Source organism: Chiloscyllium plagiosum, unplaced genomic scaffold, assembly GCF_037043375.1.
Source record: "Chiloscyllium plagiosum isolate Xiang-an unplaced genomic scaffold, Cpla_swu_hap1 HiC_scaffold_25, whole genome shotgun sequence".
NCBI lineage: Eukaryota > Metazoa > Chordata > Chondrichthyes > Orectolobiformes > Hemiscylliidae > Chiloscyllium > Chiloscyllium plagiosum.
In genome coordinates this window covers 2,434,162-2,461,993 of record NW_028270163.1, presented here as the reverse complement: position 1 = coordinate 2,461,993, position 27,832 = coordinate 2,434,162, and the positions used below count along the sequence as shown (strand labels likewise).

General features: G+C 49.4%; 2 protein-coding genes across 9 annotated transcripts in view; one reads left to right on the top strand and one right to left on the bottom strand.

Annotated features, from left to right (window-relative positions):
- The window catches only part of sap30bp (SAP30 binding protein), a 105,028-nt gene extending 98,406 nt beyond the window's left edge, over window positions 1–6,622 (bottom strand). Inside the window, exons 1-2 of one of the 2 annotated variants that reach the window (XM_088000390.1) lie at window positions 6,478–6,622; window positions 2,628–2,731 (exon numbers count right to left, since the gene is read on the bottom strand). In XM_088000390.1, coding sequence (XP_087856516.1) covers window positions 2,628–2,731; window positions 6,478–6,556 — 183 coding nt within the window. In that variant the 5' untranslated portion in view covers window positions 6,557–6,622. The remainder of the gene's footprint in view (window positions 1–2,627; window positions 2,732–6,477) is intronic. The other variant, XM_088000391.1, reaches the window with a different exon arrangement.
- Window positions 6,623–6,673: 51 nt separating this feature from the next.
- The window catches only part of recql5 (RecQ helicase-like 5), a 147,991-nt gene continuing 126,832 nt past the window's right edge, over window positions 6,674–27,832 (top strand). For 6 of the 7 annotated variants that reach the window (XM_043714283.2, XM_088000381.1, XM_088000380.1 and 3 more), the window contains exon 1: window positions 6,674–6,790. In XM_043714283.2, the coding sequence (XP_043570218.2) occupies window positions 6,682–6,790 (109 nt within the window). In that variant the 5' untranslated portion in view covers window positions 6,674–6,681. Of the gene's footprint in view, window positions 6,882–27,832 lie in introns of all 7 variants that reach the window. The other variant, XM_088000382.1, reaches the window with a different exon arrangement.

The following is a 27,832-nucleotide window of genomic DNA, read 5'->3' as shown; positions in this document are numbered from 1 at the left end:
ATCACCGTCTCCTCGATGTTCCCCCACTGACTTCTGATCCCCTTGGCCCATCTCATTTCCAAGAACCAGCTCCAACAGTGCCTCCTTTCTGGATGGATTACACACATATTGTTGTCAGAAACACTTGAATGAAATCTAGGAACACTTGCCTCTCACTGCCCCTTACACTATTAGGATCCCAGTCTAAATTTGAATGATTGAAGTCCCCTGTTATAAGCTATTCTATAATGTCGGCATCTCTATAATTTCTCTGCAAATTTGTTCCCCTACATTCTTCCCAGTAGTTGGTGGTCTATAGATTCCTCTTATCAATATAATTGTATCCTATTTATTGCCCAGCTCGAGCCAAAGTGATTCTATCATTGAAACCTCTGAGATATCCACTTTTGCCAGAATTGCAACACGTTCCTTAACCAATACAGAGAGAAATTGATTCTTGATCAGCGTGGGAATCAAAATTTTCAGTGAAAAGCAGGAAAGTGGACATGACAAATGTTGGATTAGCCATGATTGTAATGAATGGTGGAGCAGCCTCTAGGGGCCTATTGCTTATGGTCTTGTGGTCTCAATACTGCCACCCCTCCTCCTTTCCTTTCATTTCTGTCTCGGGTCAAAACAAGTAACCAGTGAACTGAAGACTGATTATTGTTGTATAGATATCATCCAGGCATTTTCAAAGAAAGGATAAAAATTATGGAACTAAGTGAGCTAGTTTTGTGATTTTGGACTGGTGATACAGAGCTTGTTCCTCAAATTTGTTTTTACTTCTTCACCCAAGATATTTGCATTTGTCTGTTTTTCTTTGTGTGAATACAAATCCATTTTTTAAAATGGGGGAAAGCTTAAGTTATATAAATTAGAAATCCTATTCTTTTACTGTCCTTGTCAATGTTAAGCATTTTCAATAAATAGCTTCTCTTTTTATAGTTATTGGAGAAGCCTGGTGTGGTTTGCTTTTATCCCGGGTCACAGTCAGAGAGAGGTAAATTGGGATTCCTGGTACTTTCATTGAATCTTCACATTTGGCGTGACTCTGGGAATAGTGAACCTGGATTCTCAGCACATTACTCCAGTAGGTTGTGACAATTTGTACATCAAAGAATTGAGAAATGTTGCTCAGCACAAGAAGTGGTGATGGGTGACTCAAACGAACTTTATACTAGTTAATCTAAAGGTGTATGCTTCGATATAAAAGAGAGCCAGTAAATCTGAGAAACGAGATTAATGTCAGTTAGTCATAGAGTCACAGAGATGTACAGCATGGAAACAAACCCTTCAGTCCAACTTGTTCATGCCGACCAGACACCCCAACCCAATCTAGTCCCACCTGCCAGCACCCGGCCCATATCCCTCCAAACCCTTCGTATTCATATACCCATCCAGATGCCTCTTAAATATTGCAATTGTACCAGCCTCCACCGTTTTCTCTGGCAGCTCATTCCATACATGTACCACCCTCTGCGTGAAAAAGTTGCCCCTTAGGTCTCTTTTATATCTTTCCCCTCTCACCCTAAACCTATGCCCTCTATTTCTGGACTCCCCAACCCCAGGGAAAATTCTTTGTCTATTTATCCTATCCATGCCCTTCATAATTTTGTAAATCTCTATAAGGTCACCCCTCAGCCTCCGACGCTCCAGGGAAAACAGCCCCAGCTTGTTCAGCCTCACCCTATAGCTCAAATCCTCCAACCCTGGCAACATCCTTGTAAATCTTTTCTGAACCCTTTCAAGTTTCACAACAGCTTTCTGATAGGAAGGAGACCAGAACTGCATGCAATATTCCAACAGTGGCCTAACCAATGTCCTGTACAGCTGCAACATGACCTCCCAACTCTTGTACTCAATACTCTGACCAATAAAGGAAAGCATACCAAACGCCTTCTTCACTATCCTATCTACCTGCGACTCCACTTTCAAGGAGCTATGAACCTGCACTCCAAGGTCTCTTTGTTCAGCAACACTCCCTAGGACCTTACCATTAAGTATATAAATCCTGCTAAGATTTCCTTTCCCAAAATGCAGCACCTCGCATTTATTTGAATTAAACTCCATCTGCCACTTCTCAGCCCACTGGCCCATCTGGGTCAAGATCCTGTTGTAATCTGAGGTAACCCTCTTCACTGTCCACTACACCTCCAATTTTGGTGTCATCTGCAAACTTACTAACTATACCTCTTATGCTCACATCCAAATCATTTATGTAAATGACAAAAAGTAGAGGACCCAGCACTGATCCTTGTGGCACTCCACTGGTCACAGGCCTCCAGTCTGAAAAACAACCCTCCACCACCACCCTCTGTCTTCTATCTTTGAGCCAGCATGACAATTATAATTTCTTTCTTACATTGTACTCCACCTTGCATATAAACAGTCAACTTAAATTACTTAATAAGTACTTCCATTCCTAGTCTCCCTATCTCCAGAGAATTCCTTTTTATCCAGTTCTGTGGGCCATGACACCAGAGGCTTTCTCAGCTAGTCTCAGATGAACTCAGCACACCTGCTCTCAACTGGCTGCATTGAACAAGGGCATACAGCAACAATTTCATGGCACTCAGCACTGATCCTGAGATCGGCGGAGCATAAAAGGAGACATTTTTGGCAAGTTTTTGTCACTTGTCACTCACCAGTGGACTGCTACTCTCATCCTGTTCCTCCAGCTCACCTGCTTCTTCCATTCTGCTGATATCATCATCGCCATATCCAGCAGAAACGAGACCTCCTTTTGTGCCTGACAGAGAGAACAGAGTTGAAAAATAACACCTGTCCCTGCTGCTACTGTCCTACTACCCACTACTATACCATGCTAGACCTGTCCCCAACAGTATACTGTACCCTAAAAATATACAGTGGCAGACTGGGGCCTATCAGGGAGAAAGGGGGCAATCTGTACATGAAGATGAAGAACCACTGTTAGTGTGTTAAACAAGTACTTCCCATCTATCTTTACTTAGGGGGAGAATGCAAGTACAAAGAAGAAGGACTGTGGAATTCTTGAGCAGATTGATATAAGAAGCAAGGAGATAGTGGAGGTTTTGGAGTGGACATAGACCCAGGTCCAGAACAGTTTTATCCCAGGCTGCTGTTGGAGAGAAGGGAGGAAAAACAGGGGCCTCAGTCAAATTTTTACATTTTCTCTAACCACAGGGGAGGTGCCAAAAGATTGGAGGACAGCTAGTGTAGTTCCACTTTATAAAAAAGGTAGTGGAGATACAGCTGGGAATTATAGACCAGCGAATCTACCTAAATGGTAGGAAAACTATTGGGAAAAGGTAGCGAAGGAAAAAAATAATTTCCATTTAGAGAAGCAAGACTTGATCAGGGATATTCAGCATGGTTTTGTCAGAGGGAGTTTGGGACTAACAAATTTACTGGAGTTTTTCAATGAGGTGACCAAGTGATGACACGAAGGCAGTTAAGGTAGTTTCTATGGATTTCAGCAAAGTCTTGGACAAAATCCCACATGGGTAACTGATAAAGAAAGTTAAAGCTCATGGAAAGTTAATTTGGAAAGTCGGATCCAAAACTGGCTTAGCAACAGGAGACAGAGGGTTGTGGTAGAAAGGTGGGCGGCACGGTGGCACAGTGGTTAGCACTGCTGCCTCACAGCGCCGGAGACCCGGGTTCAATTCCCGACTCAGGCGACTGACTGTGTGGAGTTTGCACATTCTCCCCGTGTCTGCGTGGGTTTCCTCCCACAGTCCAAAGATGTGCAGGCCAGGTGAATTGGCCATGCTAAATTGCCCGTAGTGTTAGGTAAGGGGTAAATGTAGGGGTATGGGTGGGTTGTGCTTCGGCGGGTCGGTGTGGACTTGTTGGGCCGAAGGGCCTGTTTCCACACTGTAATGTAATGTAATCTAATCTAATCTAAAAAAAGGTGTTTGTGTGACTGGAGCCTGGTGTACAGTGGCGTGCCACAGGGATCAGTACTGGGTCCCTTATTGTTTCATAGTCATAAACAATATAGTTGAGAATGTGGGAAGGATGATAAGTAAGTTTGTGGATGGCACAAAACTTGGCTGAGTGATTGGGTGGGTCTTGGGTTACAAGAAGATATAGACAAATTGGTCAGATTCGCAGATCGAGGGAAGATGGAATGTAACCCTGATAAATGTGAGATGATGCACTTTGGAAGACGTGAAAACACAAGGGAGTATCCAATAAATGGCAGGACACTACAAAGTTGGAGATAGTGGAGAGTCAATGTGGATAAAGAGTGGAGGTGGAAAATGCTCAGCAGGTCAGGCAGCATCAGAGAAGGGGAGTTGAAGTTTCAGGTCAGAATCTTTCAACAGTCGAAGGGCCAAGGACAAGGAGGCACACTTTTAAAGTGAAAGGCAGGAGAGTTGGACAGGACTTGAGGAAAAACATTTTCATCCAGAGTGGTGAGGGGTCTGGAATGCACTGCCTGCGAGGATAGTTGAGGCAGGTAAACCCATTGTTTAAAAAGTACTTGGATGAGCACTTGAACTGTCTTAATGTTCAAGTCTATGGCCTGTTGCGAGAAAGTGGGATTAGTGCAGGTAGTAGTGTATTTTCGGTCATATAGACTCGATGGCCCGAAGGGTCTCTATAAGTCCCCAGGAGTAGTACCCAAGTGTTAAATGGTGAAAGATATGTTCACACCAGTTCTGTACCACAGTGTTATACTGTGACCTACTCACCATTAATGGGTTCCAATATTATCCATTGACAGACATGTCCCCATGAGTACGGTATTCAACTGTTATATAATGACAAACAAGGACTGTATCGCAGTGTTATAAAGTGACAGACCCTATAACAGTCTACAACACTACTGTACCTATATGACAATGACAGACGTCTCCCCAACCAATATTGTACCTCTGTGTTCCTCTCCGATGACCACCATCTTGCCATGGTGGAGAGGCTGTGAATACCTAAGAACACGAGGGCTAAACCATCTGGAGTGTCAGTCCTGTCAGGGTCACCCATGACAGTTAGTTCAAGGGGAAGATTCCAGACATAGCGCGATCCATGAACACCTCAATGGTGGATCATGCAAAGGATGATAGCTGAACTTAAATGAGAACTTCACAACGGTTGCGAAGATGAACGAAGGCTGCAACAAAGAAGGGCTGCTAGTCGTCTTGGTCTCCATGCCACTGGGCTTCAACCCCCGGGACTACCAAGTTCTGTGTGGTGGCTGTGTGTACACTAGCCTCCCCATGTTAAAGGATGTCACACACAGGTATGCTCCCAAGAGTTACCAATCTGACTTACTTCCCAGGCAAAAGTCCTCCGGCGATCAGCTAATGCCAGAGGGGGCAGGACCATGATATCTGAAATCCTATTGTCTCAAACTGACACATTCTTTCTGGGCGAGGCAGAGAGCACATTTTGCCAGCTGCGCCCATGACTGAGCAGCCGTTTAATATCTCCTCTGCTCACCCCAGTCTGAGAGGGGGCTGGTAAAGTTTCCCTAACAGCCTGCCTCAAAACTCCTGACTGGATTACAGTGTGAAATGGATCACTCACATGCAGTCAGAAATGAAGAATAATAAACTTTGCAGTTTGGATTTTAAGAACCCTGATGGTCCCAGGTAACACTGACCAACTTGAGAGATGATTTGGAGGTGCTGGTGTTGGACTGGGGTGGACAAAGTTAAAAATCACAACACCAGGTTATAGTCTAACAGGTTTATTTGGAAGCACTCGCTTTCGAGGCGCTGATTCTTCATCAGGTGGTTGTGGAACATGACCATACGACACAGAATTTATAGCAAAAGGGTTACAGTGTCATGGAGTTGAAATGATATATTTAACAACTTCAGTTAATATTGTTCAGTCCCAACCCTCAGACTCAGCACCGCCTTCTTGACCTGCAATCTTCTTCCCGACCTCTCCGCCCCCATCCCCTCTCCGACCTATCACCCTCACCTTAACCTCCTTCCACCTATCGCATTCGCAAAGCCCCTCCCCCAAGTCTCTCCTCCCTATCTTTTATCTTAGCCTGCTTGGCACACCCTCCTCATTCCTGAAGAAGGGCTTATGCCTGAAATATCAAATTGACCCCACCAGTCCTGTACCCCTGTTATACAGTGACAGAACTGATCCCACTGGTGTTGTATAATGACAGAACTGTCCCCACCAGTACTGTACCCCAGTGTTATACAGAGACAGACCTGTCCCCAACAGTACTGCCTCCGAATGATATATAGTCAAAAAGTGTGGTGATGGGTCGCACAGCGAGTCAGTCAGACATGTCCCCACCAGTATTATACGTATTAAACCGTGACTATCAGTACTATACGCCACCCTTATAGAGTGACAGACCTGTTCCTACCAATATTATACCCCAGTATTATACACTGTCAGATCTGTCCTCACCAGTACTGTACCATAATGATAGGCCTTTATTATCCCCTAAATAATGTTTACAGATTAACAGTATGATACAGCTTAATTAATTAGTCCGACTCCATTGTGAAAGGACGGTGTTTTATAGGATCTCACCTGTCTCGGTGTCAGTTTCAGAATCCGAATCTCCGGCATATGCTATTAATGTGCGGAGAACATTTCTCTTGTCCGCCATGTTGGGGCGCCGGTTGATGACGTTTACAGGTGGGGTGCTGCGCACGCGCGGAACGCGGCATGGGACCGCGATGACAACATTTACACTGCGTGGTGACATCACACATTGGAGGTCAGGGCACTGTCATGGCCTCGACTTCCTGCGAACCCGTCCGTGCCGCTCTCGTCCGGACGTTCGGCTTCCAGACATTCCGCTCTGAGCGACAAGAGAGCGCAACGAGAGCCGTGCTGAGAGGTGAGACTTCGAGTCTGAGAGACGACAGACAAATCCGGTGGGCGCCTTATAAGGACGGCCGGCCGGAATAGAAACCGCGGTAACACGACAGGTGATGACTGGTTCTGTGTAAAACAATACTGGTGGGGACAGGTCTGTCCCTGTATAACACTGGGGTACAGTACTGGTGGGGACAGGTCTGTCCCTGTATAACACTGGGGTACAGTACTGGTGGGGACAGGTCTGTCACTGTATAACACTGGGGTACAGTACTGGTGGGGACAGGTCTGTCCCTGTATAACACTGGGGTACAGTACTGGTGGGGACAGGTCTGTCACTGTATAACACTGGGGTACAGTACTGGTGGGGACAGGTCTGTCACTGTATAACACTGGGGTACAGTACTGGTGGGGACAGGTCTGTCCCTGTATAACACTGGGGTACAGTACTGGTGGGGACAGGTCTGTCCCTGTATAACACTGGGGTACAGTACCGGTGGGGACAGGTCTGTCCCTGTATAACACTGGGGTACAGTACCGGTGGGGACGGGTCTGTCACTGTATAACACTGGGGTACAGTACTGGTGGGGACGGGTCTGTCCCTGTATAACACTGGGGTACAGTACTGATGGGGACAGGTCTGTCACTGTATAACACTGGGGTACAGTACTGGTGGGGACAGGTCTGTCACTGTATAACACTGGGGTACAGTACTGGTGGGAACAGGTCTGTCACTGTATAACACTGGGGTACAGTACTGGTGGGGACAGGTCTGTCCCTGTATAACACTGGGGTACAGTACTGGTGGGGACAGGTCTGTCCCTGTATAACACTGGGGTACAGTACCGGTGGGGACGGGTCTGTCCCTGTATAACACTGGGGTACAGTACTGGTAGGGACAGGTCTGTCACTGTATAACACTGGGGTACAGTACCGGTGGGGACAGGTCTGTCCCTGTATAACACTGGGGTACAGTACCGGTGGGGACAGGTCTGTCCCTGTATAACACTGGGGTACAGTACCGGTGGGGACAGGTCTGTCACTGTATAACACTGGGGTACAGTACTGGTGGGGACGGGTCTGTCCCTGTATAACACTGGGGTACAGTACCGGTGGGGACAGGTCTGTCCCTGTATAACACTGGGGTACAGTACCGGTGGGGACGGGTCTGTCACTGTATAACACTGGGGTACAGTACTGGTGGGGACGGGTCTGTCACTGTATAACACTGGGGTACAGTACTGGTGGGGACAGGTCTGTCCCTGTATAACACTGGGGTACAGTACTGGTGGGGACAGGTCTGTCCCTGTATAACACTGGGGTACAGTACCGGTGGGGACGGGTCTGTCCCTGTATAACACTGGGGTACAGTACTGGTAGGGACAGGTCTGTCACTGTATAACACTGGGGTAGAGTACTGATGGGGACAGGTCTGTCACTGTATAACACTGGGGTACAGTACTGGTGGGGACAGGTCTGTCCCTGTATAACACTGGGGTACAGTATTGGTGGGGACGGGTCTGTCCCTGTTTCACACTGGGGTACAGTACTGGTGGGGACAGGTCTGTCACTGTATAACACTGGGGTACAGTACCGGTGGGGACAGGTCTGTCCCTGTATAACACTGGGGTACAGTACCGGTGGGGACAGGTCTGTCCCTGTATAACACTGGGGTACAGTACTGGTGGGGACAGGTCTGTCCCTGTATAACACTGGGGTACAGTACTGGTGGGGACAGGTCTGTCCCTGTATAACACTGGGTTACAGTACTGGTGGGGACAGGTCTGTCACTGTATAACACTGGGGTACAGTACTGGTGGGGACAGGTCTGTCCCTGTATAACACTGGGGTACAATACTGGTGGGAACAGGTCTGTCCCTGTATAACACTGGGGTACAATACTGATGGGGACAGGTCTGTCCCTGTATAACACTGGGGTACAATACTGGTGGGGACAGGTCTGTCCCTGTATAACACTGGGGTACAATACTGGTGGGGACAGGTCTGTCACTGTATAACACTGGGGTACAGTACTGGTGGGGACAGGTCTGTCCCTGTATAACACTGGGGTACAATACTGGTGGGGACAGGTCTGTCCCTGTATAACACTGGGGTACAGTACTGGTGGGGACAGGTCTGTCACTGTATAACACTGGGGTACAGTACTGGTGGGGACAGGTCTGTCCCTGAATAACACTGGGGTACAGTACTGATGGGGACAGGTCTGTCCCTGTATAACACTGGGGTACAGTACTGATGGGGACAGGTCTGTCCCTGTATAACACTGGGGTACAGTACTGATGGGGACAGGTCTGTCCCTGTATAACACTGGGGTACAGTACTGATGGGGACAGGTCTGTCCCTGTATAACACTGGGGTACAGTACTGGTGGGGACAGGTCTGTCCCTGTATAACACTGGGGTACAGTACTGGTGGGGACAGGTCTGTCCCTGTATAACACTGGGGTACAGTACTGGTGGGGACAGGTCTGTCCCTGTATAACACTGGGGTACAGTACTGGTGGGGACAGGTCTGTCCCTGTATAACACTGGGGTACAGTACTGGTGGGGACAGGTCTGTCCCTGTATAACACTGGGGTACAGTACCGGTGGGGACAGGTCTGTCCCTGTATAACACTGGGGTACAGTACCGGTGGGGACGGGTCTGTCACTGTATAACACTGGGGTACAGTACTGGTGGGGACGGGTCTGTCCCTGTATAACACTGGGGTACAGTACTGATGGGGACAGGTCTGTCACTGTATAACACTGGGGTACAGTACTGGTGGGGACAGGTCTGTCACTGTATAACACTGGGGTACAGTACTGGTGGGGACAGGTCTGTCACTGTATAACACTGGGGTACAGTACTGGTGGGGACAGGTCTGTCCCTGTATAACACTGGGGTACAGTACTGGTGGGGACAGGTCTGTCCCTGTATAACACTGGGGTACAGTACCGGTGGGGACGGGTCTGTCCCTGTATAACACTGGGGTACAGTACTGGTAGGGACAGGTCTGTCACTGTATAACACTGGGGTACAGTACCGGTGGGGACAGGTCTGTCCCTGTATAACACTGGGGTACAGTACCGGTGGGGACAGGTCTGTCCCTGTATAACACTGGGGTACAGTACCGGTGGGGACAGGTCTGTCACTGTATAACACTGGGGTACAGTACTGGTGGGGACGGGTCTGTCCCTGTATAACACTGGGGTACAGTACCGGTGGGGACAGGTCTGTCCCTGTATAACACTGGGGTACAGTACCGGTGGGGACGGGTCTGTCACTGTATAACACTGGGGTACAGTACTGGTGGGGACGGGTCTGTCACTGTATAACACTGGGGTACAGTACTGGTGGGGACAGGTCTGTCCCTGTATAACACTGGGGTACAGTACTGGTGGGGACAGGTCTGTCCCTGTATAACACTGGGGTACAGTACCGGTGGGGACGGGTCTGTCCCTGTATAACACTGGGGTACAGTACTGGTAGGGACAGGTCTGTCACTGTATAACACTGGGGTAGAGTACTGATGGGGACAGGTCTGTCACTGTATAACACTGGGGTACAGTACTGGTGGGGACAGGTCTGTCCCTGTATAACACTGGGGTACAGTATTGGTGGGGACGGGTCTGTCCCTGTTTCACACTGGGGTACAGTACTGGTGGGGACAGGTCTGTCACTGTATAACACTGGGGTACAGTACCGGTGGGGACAGGTCTGTCCCTGTATAACACTGGGGTACAGTACCGGTGGGGACAGGTCTGTCCCTGTATAACACTGGGGTACAGTACTGGTGGGGACAGGTCTGTCCCTGTATAACACTGGGGTACAGTACTGGTGGGGACAGGTCTGTCCCTGTATAACACTGGGTTACAGTACTGGTGGGGACAGGTCTGTCACTGTATAACACTGGGGTACAGTACTGGTGGGGACAGGTCTGTCCCTGTATAACACTGGGGTACAATACTGGTGGGAACAGGTCTGTCCCTGTATAACACTGGGGTACAATACTGATGGGGACAGGTCTGTCCCTGTATAACACTGGGGTACAATACTGGTGGGGACAGGTCTGTCCCTGTATAACACTGGGGTACAATACTGGTGGGGACAGGTCTGTCACTGTATAACACTGGGGTACAGTACTGGTGGGGACAGGTCTGTCCCTGTATAACACTGGGGTACAATACTGGTGGGGACAGGTCTGTCCCTGTATAACACTGGGGTACAGTACTGGTGGGGACAGGTCTGTCACTGTATAACACTGGGGTACAGTACTGGTGGGGACAGGTCTGTCCCTGAATAACACTGGGGTACAGTACTGATGGGGACAGGTCTGTCCCTGTATAACACTGGGGTACAGTACTGATGGGGACAGGTCTGTCCCTGTATAACACTGGGGTACAGTACTGATGGGGACAGGTCTGTCCCTGTATAACACTGGGGTACAGTACTGATGGGGACAGGTCTGTCCCTGTATAACATTGGGGTACAGTACTGATGGGGACAGGTCTGTCACTGTATAACACTGGGGTACAGTACTGGTGGGGACAGGTCTGTCACTGTATAACACTGGGGTACAGTACTGATGGGGACAGGTCTGTCCCTGTATAACACTGGGGTACAGTACTGATGGGGACAGGTCTGTCCCTGTATAACATTGGGGTACAGTACTGATGGGGACAGGTCTGTCACTGTATAACACTGGGGTACAGTACTGGTGGGGACAGGTCTGTCACTGTATAACACTGAGGTACAGTACCGGTGGGGACAGGTCCGTCCCTGTATAACACTGGGGTACAGTACTGGTGGGGACAGGTCTGTCCCTGTATAACACTGGGGTACAGTACTGGTGGGGACAGGTCTGTCAGTGTATAACACTGGGGGTCAGTACTGGTGGGGACAGGTCTGTCACTGTATAACACTGGGGTACAGTACTGGTGGGGACAGGTCTGTCACTGTATAACACTGGGGTACAGTACTGGTGGGGACAGGTCTGTCACTGTATAACACTGGGGTACAGTACTGGTGGGGACAGGTCTGTCAGTGTATAACACTGGGGTACAGTACTGTTGGGGACAGGTCTGTCACTGTATAACACTGGGGTACAGTACTGATGGGGACAGGTCTGTCCCTGTATAACACTGGGGTACAGTACTGGTGGGGACAGGTCTGTCCCTGTATAACACTGGGGTACAGTACTGGTGGGGACAGGTCTGTCCCTGTATAACACTGGGTTACAGTACTGGTGGGGACAGGTCTGTCCCTGTATAACACTGGGTTACAGTACTGGTGGGGACAGGTCTGTCACTGTATAACACTGGGGTACAGTACTGGTGGGGACAGGTCTGTCCCTGTATAACACTGGGGTACAGTACTGGTGGGAACAGGTCTGTCCCTGTATAACACTGGGGTACAATACTGATGGGGACAGGTCTGTCCCTGTATAACACTGGGGTACAATACTGGTGGGGACAGGTCTGTCACTGTATAACACTGGGGTACAGTACTGGTGGGGACAGGTCTGTCCCTGTATAACACTGGGGTACAATACTGGTGGGGACAGGTCTGTCCCTGTATAACACTGGGGTACAGTACTGGTGGGGACAGGTCTGTCACTGTATAACACTGGGGTACAGTACTGGTGGGGACAGGTCTGTCCCTGTATAACACTGGGGTACAGTACTGATGGGGACAGGTCTGTCCCTGTATAACACTGGGGTACAGTACTGATGGGGACAGGTCTGTCCCTGTATAACACTGGGGTACAGTACTGATGGGGACAGGTCTGTCCCTGTATAACACTGGGGTACAGTACTGATGGGGACAGGTCTGTCCCTGTATAACACTGGGGTACAGTACTGATGGGGACAGGTCTGTCCCTGTATAACATTGGGGTACAGTACTGATGGGGACAGGTCTGTCACTGTATAACACTGGGGTACAGTACTGGTGGGGACAGGTCTGTCACTGTATAACACTGGGGTACAGTACTGATGGGGACAGGTCTGTCCCTGTATAACACTGGGGTACAGTACTGATGGGGACAGGTCTGTCCCTGTATAACACTGGGGTACAGTACTGATGGGGACAGGTCGGTCCCTGTATAACACTGGGGTACAGTACTGATGGGGACAGGTCTGTCCCTGTATAACACTGGGGTACAGTACTGATGGGGACAGGTCTGTCCCTGTATAACACTGGGGTACAGTACTGATGGGGACAGGTCTGTCCCTGTATAACATTGGGGTACAGTACTGATGGGGACAGGTCTGTCACTGTATAACACTGGGGTACAGTACTGGTGGGGACAGGTCTGTCGCTGTATAACACTGGGGTACAGTACTGATGGGGACAGGTCTGTCCCTGTATAACACTGGGGTACAGTACTGATGGGGACAGGTCTGTCCCTGTATAACACTGGGGTACAGTACTGATGGGGACAGGTCTGTCCCTGTATAACATTGGGGTACAGTACTGATGGGGACAGGTCTGTCACTGTATAACACTGGGGTACAGTACTGGTGGGGACAGGTCTGTCACTGTATAACACTGGGGTACAGTACTGATGGGGACAGGTCTGTCCCTGTATAACACTGGGGTACAGTACTGATGGGGACAGGTCTGTCCCTGTATAACATTGGGGTACAGTACTGATGGGGACAGGTCTGTCACTGTATAACACTGGGGTACAGTACTGGTGGGGACAGGTCTGTCACTGTATAACACTGAGGTACAGTACCGGTGGGGACAGGTCCGTCCCTGTATAACACTGGGGTACAGTACTGGTGGGGACAGGTCTGTCCCTGTATAACACTGGGGTACAGTACTGGTGGGGACAGGTCTGTCAGTGTATAACACTGGGGGTCAGTACTGGTGGGGACAGGTCTGTCACTGTATAACACTGGGGTACAGTACTGGTGGGGACAGGTCTGTCACTGTATAACACTGGGGTACAGTACTGGTGGGGACAGGTCTGTCACTGTATAACACTGGGGTACAGTACTGGTGGGGACAGGTCTGTCAGTGTATAACACTGGGGTACAGTACTGTTGGGGACAGGTCTGTCACTGTATAACACTGGGGTACAGTACTGATGGGGACAGGTCTGTCCCTGTATAACACTGGGGTACAGTACTGGTGGGGACAGGTCTGTCCCTGTATAACACTGGGGTACAGTACTGGTGGGGACAGGTCTGTCCCTGTATAACACTGGGTTACAGTACTGGTGGGGACAGGTCTGTCCCTGTATAACACTGGGTTACAGTACTGGTGGGGACAGGTCTGTCCCTGTATAACACTGGGTTACAGTACTGGTGGGGACAGGTCTGTCACTGTATAACACTGGGGTACAGTACTGGTGGGGACAGGTCTGTCCCTGTATAACACTGGGGTACAGTACTGGTGGGAACAGGTCTGTCCCTGTATAACACTGGGGTACAATACTGATGGGGACAGGTCTGTCCCTGTATAACACTGGGGTACAATACTGGTGGGGACAGGTCTGTCACTGTATAACACTGGGGTACAGTACTGGTGGGGACAGGTCTGTCCCTGTATAACACTGGGGTACAATAGTGGTGGGGACAGGTCTGTCCCTGTATAACACTGGGGTACAGTACTGGTGGGGACAGGTCTGTCACTGTATAACACTGGGGTACAGTACTGGTGGGGACAGGTCTGTCCCTGTATAACACTGGGGTACAGTACTGATGGGGACAGGTCTGTCCCTGTATAACACTGGGGTACAGTACTGATGGGGACAGGTCTGTCCCTGTATAACACTGGGGTACAGTACTGATGGGGACAGGTCTGTCCCTGTATAACACTGGGGTACAGTACTGATGGGGACAGGTCTGTCCCTGTATAACACTGGGGTACAGTACTGATGGGGACAGGTCTGTCCCTGTATAACATTGGGGTACAGTACTGATGGGGACAGGTCTGTCACTGTATAACACTGGGGTACAGTACTGGTGGGGACAGGTCTGTCACTGTATAACACTGGGGTACAGTACTGATGGGGACAGGTCTGTCCCTGTATAACACTGGGGTACAGTACTGATGGGGACAGGTCTGTCCCTGTATAACACTGGGGTACAGTACTGATGGGGACAGGTCGGTCCCTGTATAACATTGGGGTACAGTACTGATGGGGACAGGTCTGTCACTGTATAACACTGGGGTACAGTACTGGTGGGGACAGGTCTGTCACTGTATAACACTGAGGTACAGTACCGGTGGGGACAGGTCCGTCCCTGTATAACACTGGGGTACAGTACTGGTGGGGACAGGTCTGTCCCTGTATAACACTGGGGTACAGTACTGGTGGGGACAGGTCTGTCAGTGTATAACACTGGGGGTCAGTACTGGTGGGGACAGGTCTGTCACTGTATAACACTGGGGTACAGTACTGGTGGGGACAGGTCTGTCACTGTATAACACTGGGGTACAGTACTGATGGGGACAGGTCTGTCCCTGTATAACACTGGGGTACAGTACCGGTGGGGACAGGTCTGTCAGTGTATAACACTGGGGTACAGTACCGGTGGGGACAGGTCTGTCACTGTATAACACTGGGGTACAGTACTGGTGGGGACAGGTCTGTCACTGTATAACACTGGGGTACAGTACTGGTGGGGACAGGTCTGTCAGTGTATAACACTGGGGTACAGTACTGGTGGGGACAGGTCTGTCAGTGTATAACACTGGGGTACAGTACTGGTGGGGACAGGTCTGTCACTGTATAACACTGAGGTACAGTACCGGTGGGGACAGGTCCGTCCCTGTATAACACTGGGGTATAGTACTGGTGGGGACAGGTCTGTCACTGTATAACACTGAGGTACAGTACCGGTGGGGACAGGTCTGTCCCTGTATAACACTGGGGTACAGTACTGATGGGGACAGATCTGTCCCTGTGTAACACTGGGGTACAGTACTGGTGGGGACAGGTCTGTCACTGTATAACACTGAGGTACAGTACCGGTGGGGACAGGTCCGTCCCTGTATAACACTGGGGTATAGTACTGGTGGGGACAGGTCTGTCACTGTATAACACTGAGGTACAGTACCGGTGGGGACAGGTCTGTCCCTGTATAACACTGGGGTACAGTACTGATGGGGACAGATCTGTCCCTGTGTAACACTGGGGTACAGTACTGGTGGGGACAGGTCTGTCACTGTATAACACTGGGGTACAGTACTGGTGGGGACAGGTCTGTCAGTGTATAACACTGGGGTACAGTACTGGTGGGGACAGGTCTGTCAGTGTATAACACTGGGGTACAGTACTGGTGGGGACACGTCTGTCACTGTATAACACTGGGGTACAGTACTGATGGGGACAGGTCTGTCACTGTATAACACTGGGGTACAGTACTGGTGGGGACAGGTCTGTCACTGTATAACACTGGGGTACAGTACTGGTGGGGACAGGTCTGTCACTGTATAACACTGGGGTACAGTACTGGTGGGGACAGGTCTGTCACTGTATAACACTGGGGTACAGTACTGGTGGGGACAGGTCTGTCCCTGTATAACACTGGGGTACAGTACTGATGGGGACAGGTCTGTCACTGTATAACACTGGGGTACAGTACTGGTGGGGACAGGTCTGTCACTGTATAACACTGGGGTACAGTACTGGTGGGGACAGGTCTGTCACTGTATAACACTGGGGTACAGTACTGGTGGGGACAGGTCTGTCACTGTATAACACTGGGGTACAGTACTGGTGGGGACAGGTCTGTCACTGTATAACACTGGGGTACAGTACTGGTGGGGACAGGTCTGTCCCTGTATAACACTGGGGTACAGTACTGGTGGGGACAGGTCTGTCCCTGTATAACATTGGGGTACAGTACTGGTGGGGACAGGTCTGTCACTGTATAACACTGGGGTACAGTACTGGTGGGGACATGTCTGTCACTGTATAACACTGAGGTACAGTACTGGTGGGGACAGGTCTGTCACTGTATAACACTGGGGTACAGTACTGGTGGGGACAGGTCGGTCACTGTATAACACTGGGGTACAGTACTGGTGGGGACAGGTCTGTCACTGTATAACACTGGGGTACTGTACTGGTAGGGACAGGTCTGTCACTGTATAACACTGGGGTAGAGTACTGGTGGGGACAGGTCTGTCACTGTATAACACTGGGGTACAGTACTGGTAGGGACAGGTCTGTCCCTGTATAACACTGGGGTACAGTACCGGTGGGGACAGGTCTGTCGCTGTATAACACTGGGGTACAGTACTGGTGGGGACAGGTCTGTCCCTGTATAACACTGGGGTACAGTACTGGTGGGGACAGGTCTGTCCCTGTATAACACTGGGTTACAGTACTGGTGGGGACAGGTCTGTCACTGTATAACACTGGGGTACAGTACTGGTGGGGACAGGTCTGTCCCTGTATAACACTGGGGTACAATACTGGTGGGAACAGGTCTGTCCCTGTATAACACTGGGGTACAATACTGATGGGGACAGGTCTGTCCCTGTATAACACTGGGGTACAATACTGGTGGGGACAGGTCTGTCCCTGTATAACACTGGGGTACAGTACTGGTGGGGACAGGTCTGTCACTGTATAACACTGGGGTACAGTACTGGTGGGGACAGGTCTGTCACTGTATAACACTGGGGTACAGTACTGATGGGGACAGGTCTGTCCCTGTATAACACTGGGGTACAGTACTGATGGGGACAGGTCTGTCCCTGTATAACACTGGGGTACAGTACTGATGGGGACAGGTCTGTCCCCGTATAACACTGGGGTACAGTACTGATGGGGACAGGTCTGTCCCTGTATAACACTGGGGTACAGTACTGATGGGGACAGGTCTGTCCCTGTATAACACTGGGGTACAGTACTGATGGGGACAGGTCTGTCCCTGTATAACACTGGGGTACAGTACTGATGGGGACAGGTCTGTCCCTGTATAACACTGGGGTACAGTACTGATGGGGACAGGTCTGTCCCTGTATAACACTGGGGTACAGTACTGATGGGGACAGGTCTGTCCCTGTATAACATTGGGGTACAGTACTGATGGGGACAGGTCTGTCACTGTATAACACTGGGGTACAGTACTGGTGGGGACAGGTCTGTCCCTGTATAACACTGGGGTACAGTACCGGTGGGGACAGGTCTGTCACTGTATAACACTGAGGTACAGTACCGGTGGGGACTGGTCTGTCACTGTATAACACTGGGGTACAGTACCGGTGGGGACATGTCTGTCACTGTATAACACTGGGGTACAGTACTGCTGGGGACAGGTCTGTCGCTGTATAACACTGGGGTACAGTACTAGTAGGGACAGGTCTGTCACTGTATAACACTGAGGTACAGTACCGGTGGGGACAGGTCCGTCCCTGTATAACACTGGGGTACAGTACTGGTGGGGACAGGTCTGTCACTGTATAACACTGAGGTACAGTACCGGTGGGGACAGGTCTGTCCCTGTATAACACTGGGGTACAGTACTGATGGGGACAGGTCTGTCCCTGTATAACACTGGGGTACAGTACTGGTGGGGACAGGTCTGTCACTGTATAACACTGAGGTACAGTACCGGTGGGGACAGGTCTGTCCCTGTATAACACTGGGGTACAGTACCGGTGGGGACAGGTCTGTCAGTGTATAACACTGGGGTACAGTACTGGTGGGGACAGGTCTGTCACTGTATAACACTGGGGTACAGTACTGGTGGGGACAGGTCTGTCACTGTATAACACTGGGGTACAGTACTGGTGGGGACAGGTCTGTCACTGTATAACACTGGGGTACAGTACTGGTGGGGACAGGTCTGTCAGTGTATAACACTGGGGTACAGTACTGGTGGGGACAGGTCTGTCAGTGTATAACACTGGGGTACAGTACTGGTGGGGACAGGTCTGTCAGTGTATAACACTGGGGTACAGTACTGGTGGGGACAGGTCTGTCACTGTATAACACTGGGGTACAGTACTGATGGGGACAGGTCTGTCACTGTATAACACTGGGGTACAGTACTGGTGGGGACAGGTCTGTCACTGTATAACACTGGGGTACAGTACTGGTGGGGACAGGTCTGTCACTGTATAACACTGGGGTACAGTACTGGTGGGGACAGGTCTGTCACTGTATAACACTGGGGTACAGTACTGGTGGGGACAGGTCTGTCCCTGTATAACACTAGGGTACAGTACTGATGGGGACAGGTCTGTCACTGTATAACACTGGGATACAGTACTGATGGGGACAGGTCTGTCAATGTATAACACTGGGATACAGTTCTGGTGGGGACAGGTCTGTCCCTGTATAACACTGGGGTACAGTACCGGTGGGGACAGGTCTGTCACTGTATAACACTGGGGTACAGTACCGGTGTGGACAGGTCTGTCACTGTATAACACTGGGATACAGTACTGGTGGGGACAGGTCTGTCCCTGTATAACACTGGGGTACAATACTGGTGGGGACAGGTCTGTCCCTGTATAACACTGGGGTACAGTACCGGTGGGGACAGGTCTGTCACTGTATAACACTGAGGTACAGTACCGGTGGGGACTGGTCTGTCACTGTATAACACTGGGGTAGAGTACCGGTGGGGACATGTCTGTCACTGTATAACACTGGGGTACAGTACTGCTGGGGACAGGTCTGTCGCTGTATAACACTGGGGTACAGTACTGGTAGGGACAGGTCTGTCACTGTATAACACTGAGGTACAGTACCGGTGGGGACAGGTCCGTCCCTGTATAACACTGGGGTACAGTACTGGTGGGGACAGGTCTGTCACTGTATAACACTGAGGTACAGTACCGGTGGGGACAGGTCTGTCCCTGTATAACACTGGGGTACAGTACTGATGGGGACAGGTCTGTCACTGTATAACACTGAGGTACAGTACTGGTGGGGACTGGTCTGTCACTGTATAACACTGGGGTACAGTACCGGTGGGGACATGTCTGTCACTGTATAACACTGGGGTACAGTACTGCTGGGGACAGGTCTGTCGCTGTATAACACTGGGGTACAGTACTGGTAGGGACAGGTCTGTCACTGTATAACACTGAGGTACAGTACCGGTGGGGACAGGTCCGTCCCTGTATAACACTGGGGTACAGTACTGGTGGGGACAGGTCTGTCACTGTATAACACTGAGGTACAGTACCGGTGGGGACAGGTCTGTCCCTGTATAACACTGGGGTACAGTACCGATGGGGACAGGTCTGTCCCTGTATAACACTGGGGTACAGTACTGGTGGGGACAGGTCTGTCACTGTATAACACTGAGGTACAGTACCGGTGGGGACAGGTCTGTCAGTGTATAACACTGGGGTACAGTACTGGTGGGGACAGGTCTGTCACTGTATAACACTGGGGTACAGTACTGGTGGGGACAGGTCTGTCACTGTATAACACTGGGGTACAGTACTGGTGGGGACAGGTCTGTCACTGTATAACACTGGGGTACAGTACTGGTGGGGACAGGTCTGTCAGTGTATAACACTGGGGTACAGTACTGGTGGGGACAGGTCTGTCAGTGTATAACACTGGGGTACAGTACTGGTGGGGACAGGTCTGTCACTATAACACTGGGGTACAGTACTGATGGGGACAGGTCTGTCACTGTATAACACTGGGGTACAGTACTGGTGGGGACATGTCTGTCACTGTATAACACTGAGGTACAGTACTGGTGGGGACAGGTCTGTCACTGTATAACACTGGGGTACAGTACTGGTGGGGACAGGTCGGTCACTGTATAACCCTGGGGTACAGTACTGGTGGGGACAGGTCTGTCACTGTATAACACGGGTACAGTACTGGTGGGGACAGGTCTGTCACTGTATAACACTGGGGTACAGTACTGGTGGGGACAGGTCTGTCACTGTATAACACTGAGGTACAGTACCGGTGGGGACAGGTCCGTCCCTGTATAACACTGGGGTACAGTACTGGTGGGGACAGGTCTGTCACTGTATAACACTGAGGTACAGTACCGGTGGGGACAGGTCTGTCCCTGTATAACACTGGGGTACAGTACTGATGGGGACAGATCTGTCCCTGTATAACACTGGGGTACAGTACTGGTGGGGACAGGTCTGTCACTGTATAACACTGAGGTACAGTACTGGTGGGGACAGGTCTGTCACTGTATAACACTGAGGTACAGTACCGGTGGGGACAGGTCTGTCCCTGTATAACACTGGGGTACAGTACTGGTGGGGACAGGTCTGTCAGTGTATAACACTGGGGTACAGTACTGGTGGGGACAGGTCTGTCATTGTATAACACTGGGGTACAGTACTGGTGGGGACAGGTCTGTCACTGTATAACACTGGGGTACAGTACTGGTGGGGACAGGTCTGTCACTGTATAACACTGGGGTACAGTACTGGTGGGGACAGGTCTGTCACTGTATAACACTGGGGTACAGTACTGGTGGGGACAGGTCTGTCAGTGTATAACACTGGGGTACAGTACTGGTGGGGACACGTCTGTCACTGTATAACACTGGGGTACAGTACTGATGGGGACAGGTCTGTCACTGTATAACACTGGGGTACAGTACTGGTGGGGACAGGTCTGTCACTGTATAACACTGGGGTACAGTACTGGTGGGGACAGGTCTGTCCCTGTATAACACTGGGGTACAGTACTGATGGGGACAGGTCTGTCACTGTATAACACTGGGGTACAGTACTGGTGGGGACAGGTCTGTCCCTGTATAACATTGGGGTACAGTACTGGTGGGGACAGGTCTGTCACTGTATAACACTGGGGTACAGTACTGGTGGGGACATGTCTGTCACTGTATAACACTGGGGTGCAGTACTGGTGGGGACAGGTCTGTCACTGTATAACACTGGGGTACAGTACTGGTGGGGACAGGTCTGTCACTGTATAACACTGGGGTACAGTACTGGTGGGGACAGGTCTGTCAGTGTATAACACTGGGGTACAGTACTGGTGGGAACAGGTCTGTCAATGTATAATACTGGGGTACAGTACTGGTGGGGACAGGTCTGTCGCTGTATAACACTGGGGTACAGTACTGGTAGGGACAGGTCTGTCCCTGTATAACACTGGGGTACAGTACTGGTGGGGACAGGTCTGTCACTGTATAACATTGGGGTACAGTACTGGTGGGGACAGGTCTGTCCCTGTATAAGACTGGGATACAGTACTGGTGGGGACAGGTCTGTCCCTGTATAACACTGGGGTACAGTACTGATGGGGACAGGTCTGTCCCTGTATAACACTGGGGTACAGTACTGGTGGGGACAGGTCTGTCACTGTATAACACTGGGGTACAGCACTGGTGGGGACAGGTCTGTCCCTGTATAACACTGGGGTACAGTACTGATGGGGACAGGTCTGTCACTGTATAACACTGGGGTACAGTACTGGTGGGGACAGGTCTGTCACTGTATAACACTGGGGTACAGTACTGGTGGGGACAGGTCTGTCACTGTATAACACTGGGGTACAGTACTGGTGGGGACAGGTCTGTCACTGTATAACACTGGGGTACAGTACTGGTGGGGACAGGTCTGTCAGTGTATAACACTGGGGTACAGTACTGGTGGGGACAGGTCTGTCACTGTATAATACTGGGGTACAGTACTGGTGGGGACAGGTCTGTCGCTGTATAACACTGGGGTACAGTACTGGTAGGGACAGGTCTGTCCCTGTATAACACTGGGGTACAGTACTGGTGGGGACTGGTCTGTCACTGTATAACATTGGGGTACAGTACTGGTGGGGACAGGTCTGTCCCTGTATAAGACTGGGATACAGTACTGGTGGGGACAGGTCTGTCACTGTATAACACTGGGGTACAGTACTGATGGGGACAGGTCTGTCCCTGTATAACACTGGGGTACAGGTCTGTCACTGTATAACACTGGGGTACAGGTCTATCACTGTATAACATTGTGGTACAGTTCTGGTGGGGACAGGTCTGTCACTGTATAACACTGAGGTACAGTACTGGTGGGGACAGGTCTGTCACTGTATAACACTGGGGTACAGTACTTGTGGGGACAGGTCTGTCACTGTATAACACTGGGGTACAGTACTGGTGGGGACAGGTCTGTCACTGTATAACCTTTGAGGAGAAAGTGAGGTCTGCAGATGCTGGAGATCAGAGCTGAAAATGTGTTGCTGGAAAAACGCAGCAGGTCAGGCAGCATCCAGGGAACAGGAGAATCGACGTTTCGGGAATAAGCCCTTATTCCTGAAGAAGGGCTTATGCCCGAAACGTCGATTCTCCTGTTCCCTGGATGCTGCCTGACCTGCTGCGCTGTTGCAGCAACACATTTTCAGCTCTGTCACTGTATAACACTGGGGTACAGTACTGATGGGGGCTGGTCTGTCACTGTGTCACACTGGTGTACAGTACTGGTGGGGTAGAGGCAATGAGGAATTTACAGGAACTAGTGGTTGTGATGAATGGTAGTTATGGGATTGGAGAAGAATCGTGGATGCAGTCAGGTAGGTGGGTTACATCCAGGAAAAGTAGGTGAGAGAGGCAGGTATTGCCCTGTGTCTACATTCATCTCAAACAAGTATGCTGATTTGAAGATGTCGTGTGGGATGGACTCTTTGGAATGTAGCATGACGAGCCAAGTTTCTGGTATTGAGAGTGGCCCTAATGTAACAAGGGGTATCATAGAATCCCTACAGTGTGAAAACAAGCCATTCAGCCCAACAATCCACACCTACCTCTGAAGAGTAACCCACCCAGACCCATTCCCCTACCCTATCGCTCTACATTTCCCCTGACTTAGCTGTCACATTTCTGAACACTATGGGTAATTTGCCATGGCCAATTCACCTAACCTGCAAGCCTTTAGATTGTGGGAGGAAACTCATGCAGTCACTGGGAGAGCATGCAAACTCCACACAGACTTTCGCCTGAGGTTGGAAACGAACCCTGGTGCTGTGAGGCAGCAGTGCTGACCATTGAGCCACTGTGCTGCCCAGGCTACGTCAGGTTCCAAGTGATCGATTGTGAAAGGGGACTCTGTAGTCAGAGGCACAGACCGACGTTTCTGCAATTGGTAGCAAGAAATCAGAATGGTGTGTGCCTCCTGTTGCCAGGATCAAGGATATCTGTGAGAAAGTGCAGTATACTCTCCAAGGGGAGAGGACTAGCAGGAGCTCATTGTACACATTGGGACTAACGGCATAGGAAGAGAAAAAGAGACGACTCTGAAGGGAGAATATAGGAAGTTAGGCAGGAATTTAAAAAGGAGGTCTTCAGGGGAGTAGTATCTTTATTACTCTCAGTGCTACAAACTAGTGAGGGTAGGAATGGGAGGATAGAGCAGATGAATGCATGGCTGAGGAGCTGGTATAGGGGAGACAGGTTCACATTTTTGGATCATTGGAATTCAACCCATTGAGTCTGCTCCACAATTCTATCATAGCTGATAAGTTTCTCAACCCCATTCTCCCGCTTTCTTCCTGTAACTCTTGATCCCCTTGATATTGAAGAACCTATTTATCTCTGTCTTAAATACCTGGCCTCTACGGCCTTCTGTGGCGATGAATTCCATAGATTCACCACTCTATGGCTGAAGTAGTTTCTCTTTATCTCCATTCTAAAAGGTCTTCCCTGTCCTCCAAGGACTTCTTTGGGTCCTAGTCTCTCCTACCAATGGTCACTCTGTCCAGACCATTTATTATTCTGTAAGTTTCAATTAGATCTCCCCTCATCCTTCTGGGTACAGACCCAGAGTCCTCAGAGATTCCTCATATGTTAAACTTTTCATTCCTGGGACCATTGTCGTGAACCTACTCTGAACATACTCCAGGGCCAATGCATCCTTCCTGAGATGTGGGGCCCAAAACTGTGCACAATACTCCAAATGTAGTTTGACCAGAGCCTTATAGAGCCTCAGAATTAGATCTTTTATAGTCAAGTCTTCTCAAAATAAATGCCATAATTGCATTTGTCTTCGTAATTACTGACTCAACCTGCAAGTTTATCTTGCATTTTACCCCATTGTACTCCACTTGCTACTTCTTTGCCCACTCTCCTAACCTGTCTAAATCCTTCTGCAGCTTTCCTGCCTTCTCAATGCTATCTGTCCCTCAACTTGTCTTTGTATCATCTGCAAACTCAGCTGGAATGCCCTCAGTTATTTCATTTAGATCGTTATTGTATAAAGTGAGAAGTTGTGGTCCCGCCACTGAGCCTTGCAGAAGCCCACTTGTCACCGGCTGCCATCCCCACTCTGTTTTCTGCCAGACAGCCAAGCTTCTATCCATGCTAGCATGTTGTCTCTAACACTGTGGGCCCTTATCTTTCTTAGCTTTCTGTCCAGCACCTTGTCAAAGACCTTCTTGAAGTCCAGATAGATAACATCCATTGGTGCTTCTTGGTCTAACATGCTCGTTACTTCCTCAAAGAATACTAGCAGATTTGTCAGACATGACGTACCCTTGATGAAACCAAGCTGACTTTGCCCTGTTTTACCATATGTTTTCAAGTATTCAGAAATCTCATCCTTCGCAATGGATTCCAGTGTCTTACCCATGACCGAGGTTAGGCTAATCAATCTGTAATTTTCTGTGTTTTGCCTCACTCCCTTTTTAAACAGGCGTGTCACGCTAGTGATTTTTGAGTCCTTTGGGACTCTCCCTGACTCTAGTGATTCCTGAAAGATCACCACTAACGCTTCCATTATCTCTTCAGTTATCTCCCTTGGACTAGATGAATTGCACCCCAAAGTTCTAAGTGATTTATCCACCTTCAGGCCATTCGGTTTTCCTAGCACCTTCTCCTTGGTGACAGCCACCATACTTAGCTGTGCCCCCTCACTCTCTTGAATATTTAGGATATTACTCATGTCTTCCACTGTGAAGACTAATGCAAAACAATTATTCAGTTCCTCAGCCATTTCCTTGTTCCCCACTACTATCTTTCCAGTGTAATTTTCCAGCCATCCAATGTCCACTTTTGCCCTTTATATGTTTAAAGAAACTCTTATAGTCTTCCTTTCTATTACTGGCGCGCTTACCCTCATATTTAATCTTATCCCTCATTTTTTTGGTGTCCTGTGCTATTTTTTTCTCGGGATGAATCTCTACTTGTTTCCTGAATTACTCCCTGAAACTCCTGCCGTTGCTTTTCCACAGTCTTTCCTACTTGGCTCCTCTACTAGTCAATTCTACCCAACTCCTTCCTCATCCTTTTGTATTTGCCTTTCTTCAGCTGTAATACCATTACTTCTGATTCTATCTTCACTCAAATTGCAGAGTAAATTCAGTCACATTATGATCACTGCCTCCTAAAGTTCTTTCACCTTAAGTTCCCTTTTCAAGTCTGCCTCATTGCACAACACTAAATCCAGCATTGCCTGTTCCCGAGTGGGTTCCACCACAAGCTGCTCCAAAAAGCCATCTCGTAGACATTCCACAAATTCCTTTCCTTGCAATTCACTACCAACCTGATTTTCCCAGTCTGCCTGCATACTGAAATACCCTATAATCACTGTAACTTTGCCTTTCCTACCCACAGTGACCTGCATAAGAAGGATGGAATGCACCTAAATTGGAAGGGGACTAATATAGGGTGTAGGTTTGCTCGCTGAGCTGTAGGTTTGATATCCAGACGTTTCATTACCTGGCTAGGTAACATCAGTGGCGACCTCCAAGTGAAGCGAAGCTGTTGTCTCCTGCTTTCTATTTATGTTTGTCCTGGATGGGGTTCCTGGGGTTTGTAGTTATGTCATTTCCTGTTCGTTTTCTGAGGGGTTGATAGATGGTATCTAGATCTATGTGTTTGTTTATGGCGTTGTGGTTGGACTGCCAGGCCTCTAGGAATTCTCTGGCATGTCTTTGCTTCACCTGTCCCAGGATAGATGTGTTGTCCCAGTCAAAATGGTGTTTTTTTTCTCCGTTTGTAGGGCTACGAGGGACTAATATTTTGTCAGGGAGATTTGATGGAGCTGCTCAAGAGGATTTAAACTAGGAAGGTGGGGACTGGGAGATAGTGAGGAAATCGATCAGCTGAGACTAGTATGGTTGGGAAGAGGAGCAAGTAAAACAGTCAGGGTCAGTAGGACCAAAGCAGAGGATGAGGTAGGAAAGAGAGCTTGGAGTGCAGGTTCATAGTTTGTAGAGTCATAGAGACATAGAAATGTACAGCACGGAACAGACCCTTCGGTCCAACTTGTCCATGCTGACCAGATATCCCAACCTAATCTAGTCCCATTTTTCAACACTTTGCCCATATCCCTCTTCCTGTTTATATACCCATCCAAATGCCTGTTAAATGTTTCAATTGTACCAGCCTCCACCATCTCCTTTGGTAGCTCATTCCATACACGCACCACCTTCTGCGTGAAAAAGTTGCCCCCATAGGATAGTGAAGGAGGTGTTTGGTGTGCTTTGCCTTATGATTAGATTGTTGAGGTGTGGAGGTCATGTTGCAGCTGTACAGGACATTGGTTAGGCCACTTTTGGAATATTATGTGCAATTCTGGTCTCCCTGCTATAGAAAGGGCGTTGTGAAGTTTGAAAGGGTTCAGAAAAGATTTACAAGATGTTGCCAGAGTTTGAGCTATAGGGAGAGGCTGCATAGGCTGGGGCTGTTTTCCATGGAGTGTCGGAAGCTGAGGGGTGACCTTCTAGAGATTTATAAAATTATGAGGGGCATAGATACGGTAAATCGACAAGGTCTTTTCCCTGGAGGTGTGGGGTGTGAAAAGTACAGAACTAGTGGCCAGGTTTAGCGTGAGAGGGAAAAGATATAAAAGGGACCTAAGGGGCAATTTTTTGATGTAGAGTGTGGTGCATGTATGGAATGAGCTGCCAGAGGAAGTAGTGGAGGCTGATATAATTGCAACATTTAAAAGGCATTTGGATAGGTACATGAATAGGAAGAGTTTAGAGGGACATGGGCCAAATGAGACTAGATTAGTTTAGGATGTCTGGTTGGCATGGATGAGTTGGACTGAGGGGTTTGTTTCTGTGCTGTACATCTCTATGATTCTATGGTGGAGACATGTCTGTCATTGCATAACAGTGGGATGTAGTATTGGTAGGAACAGG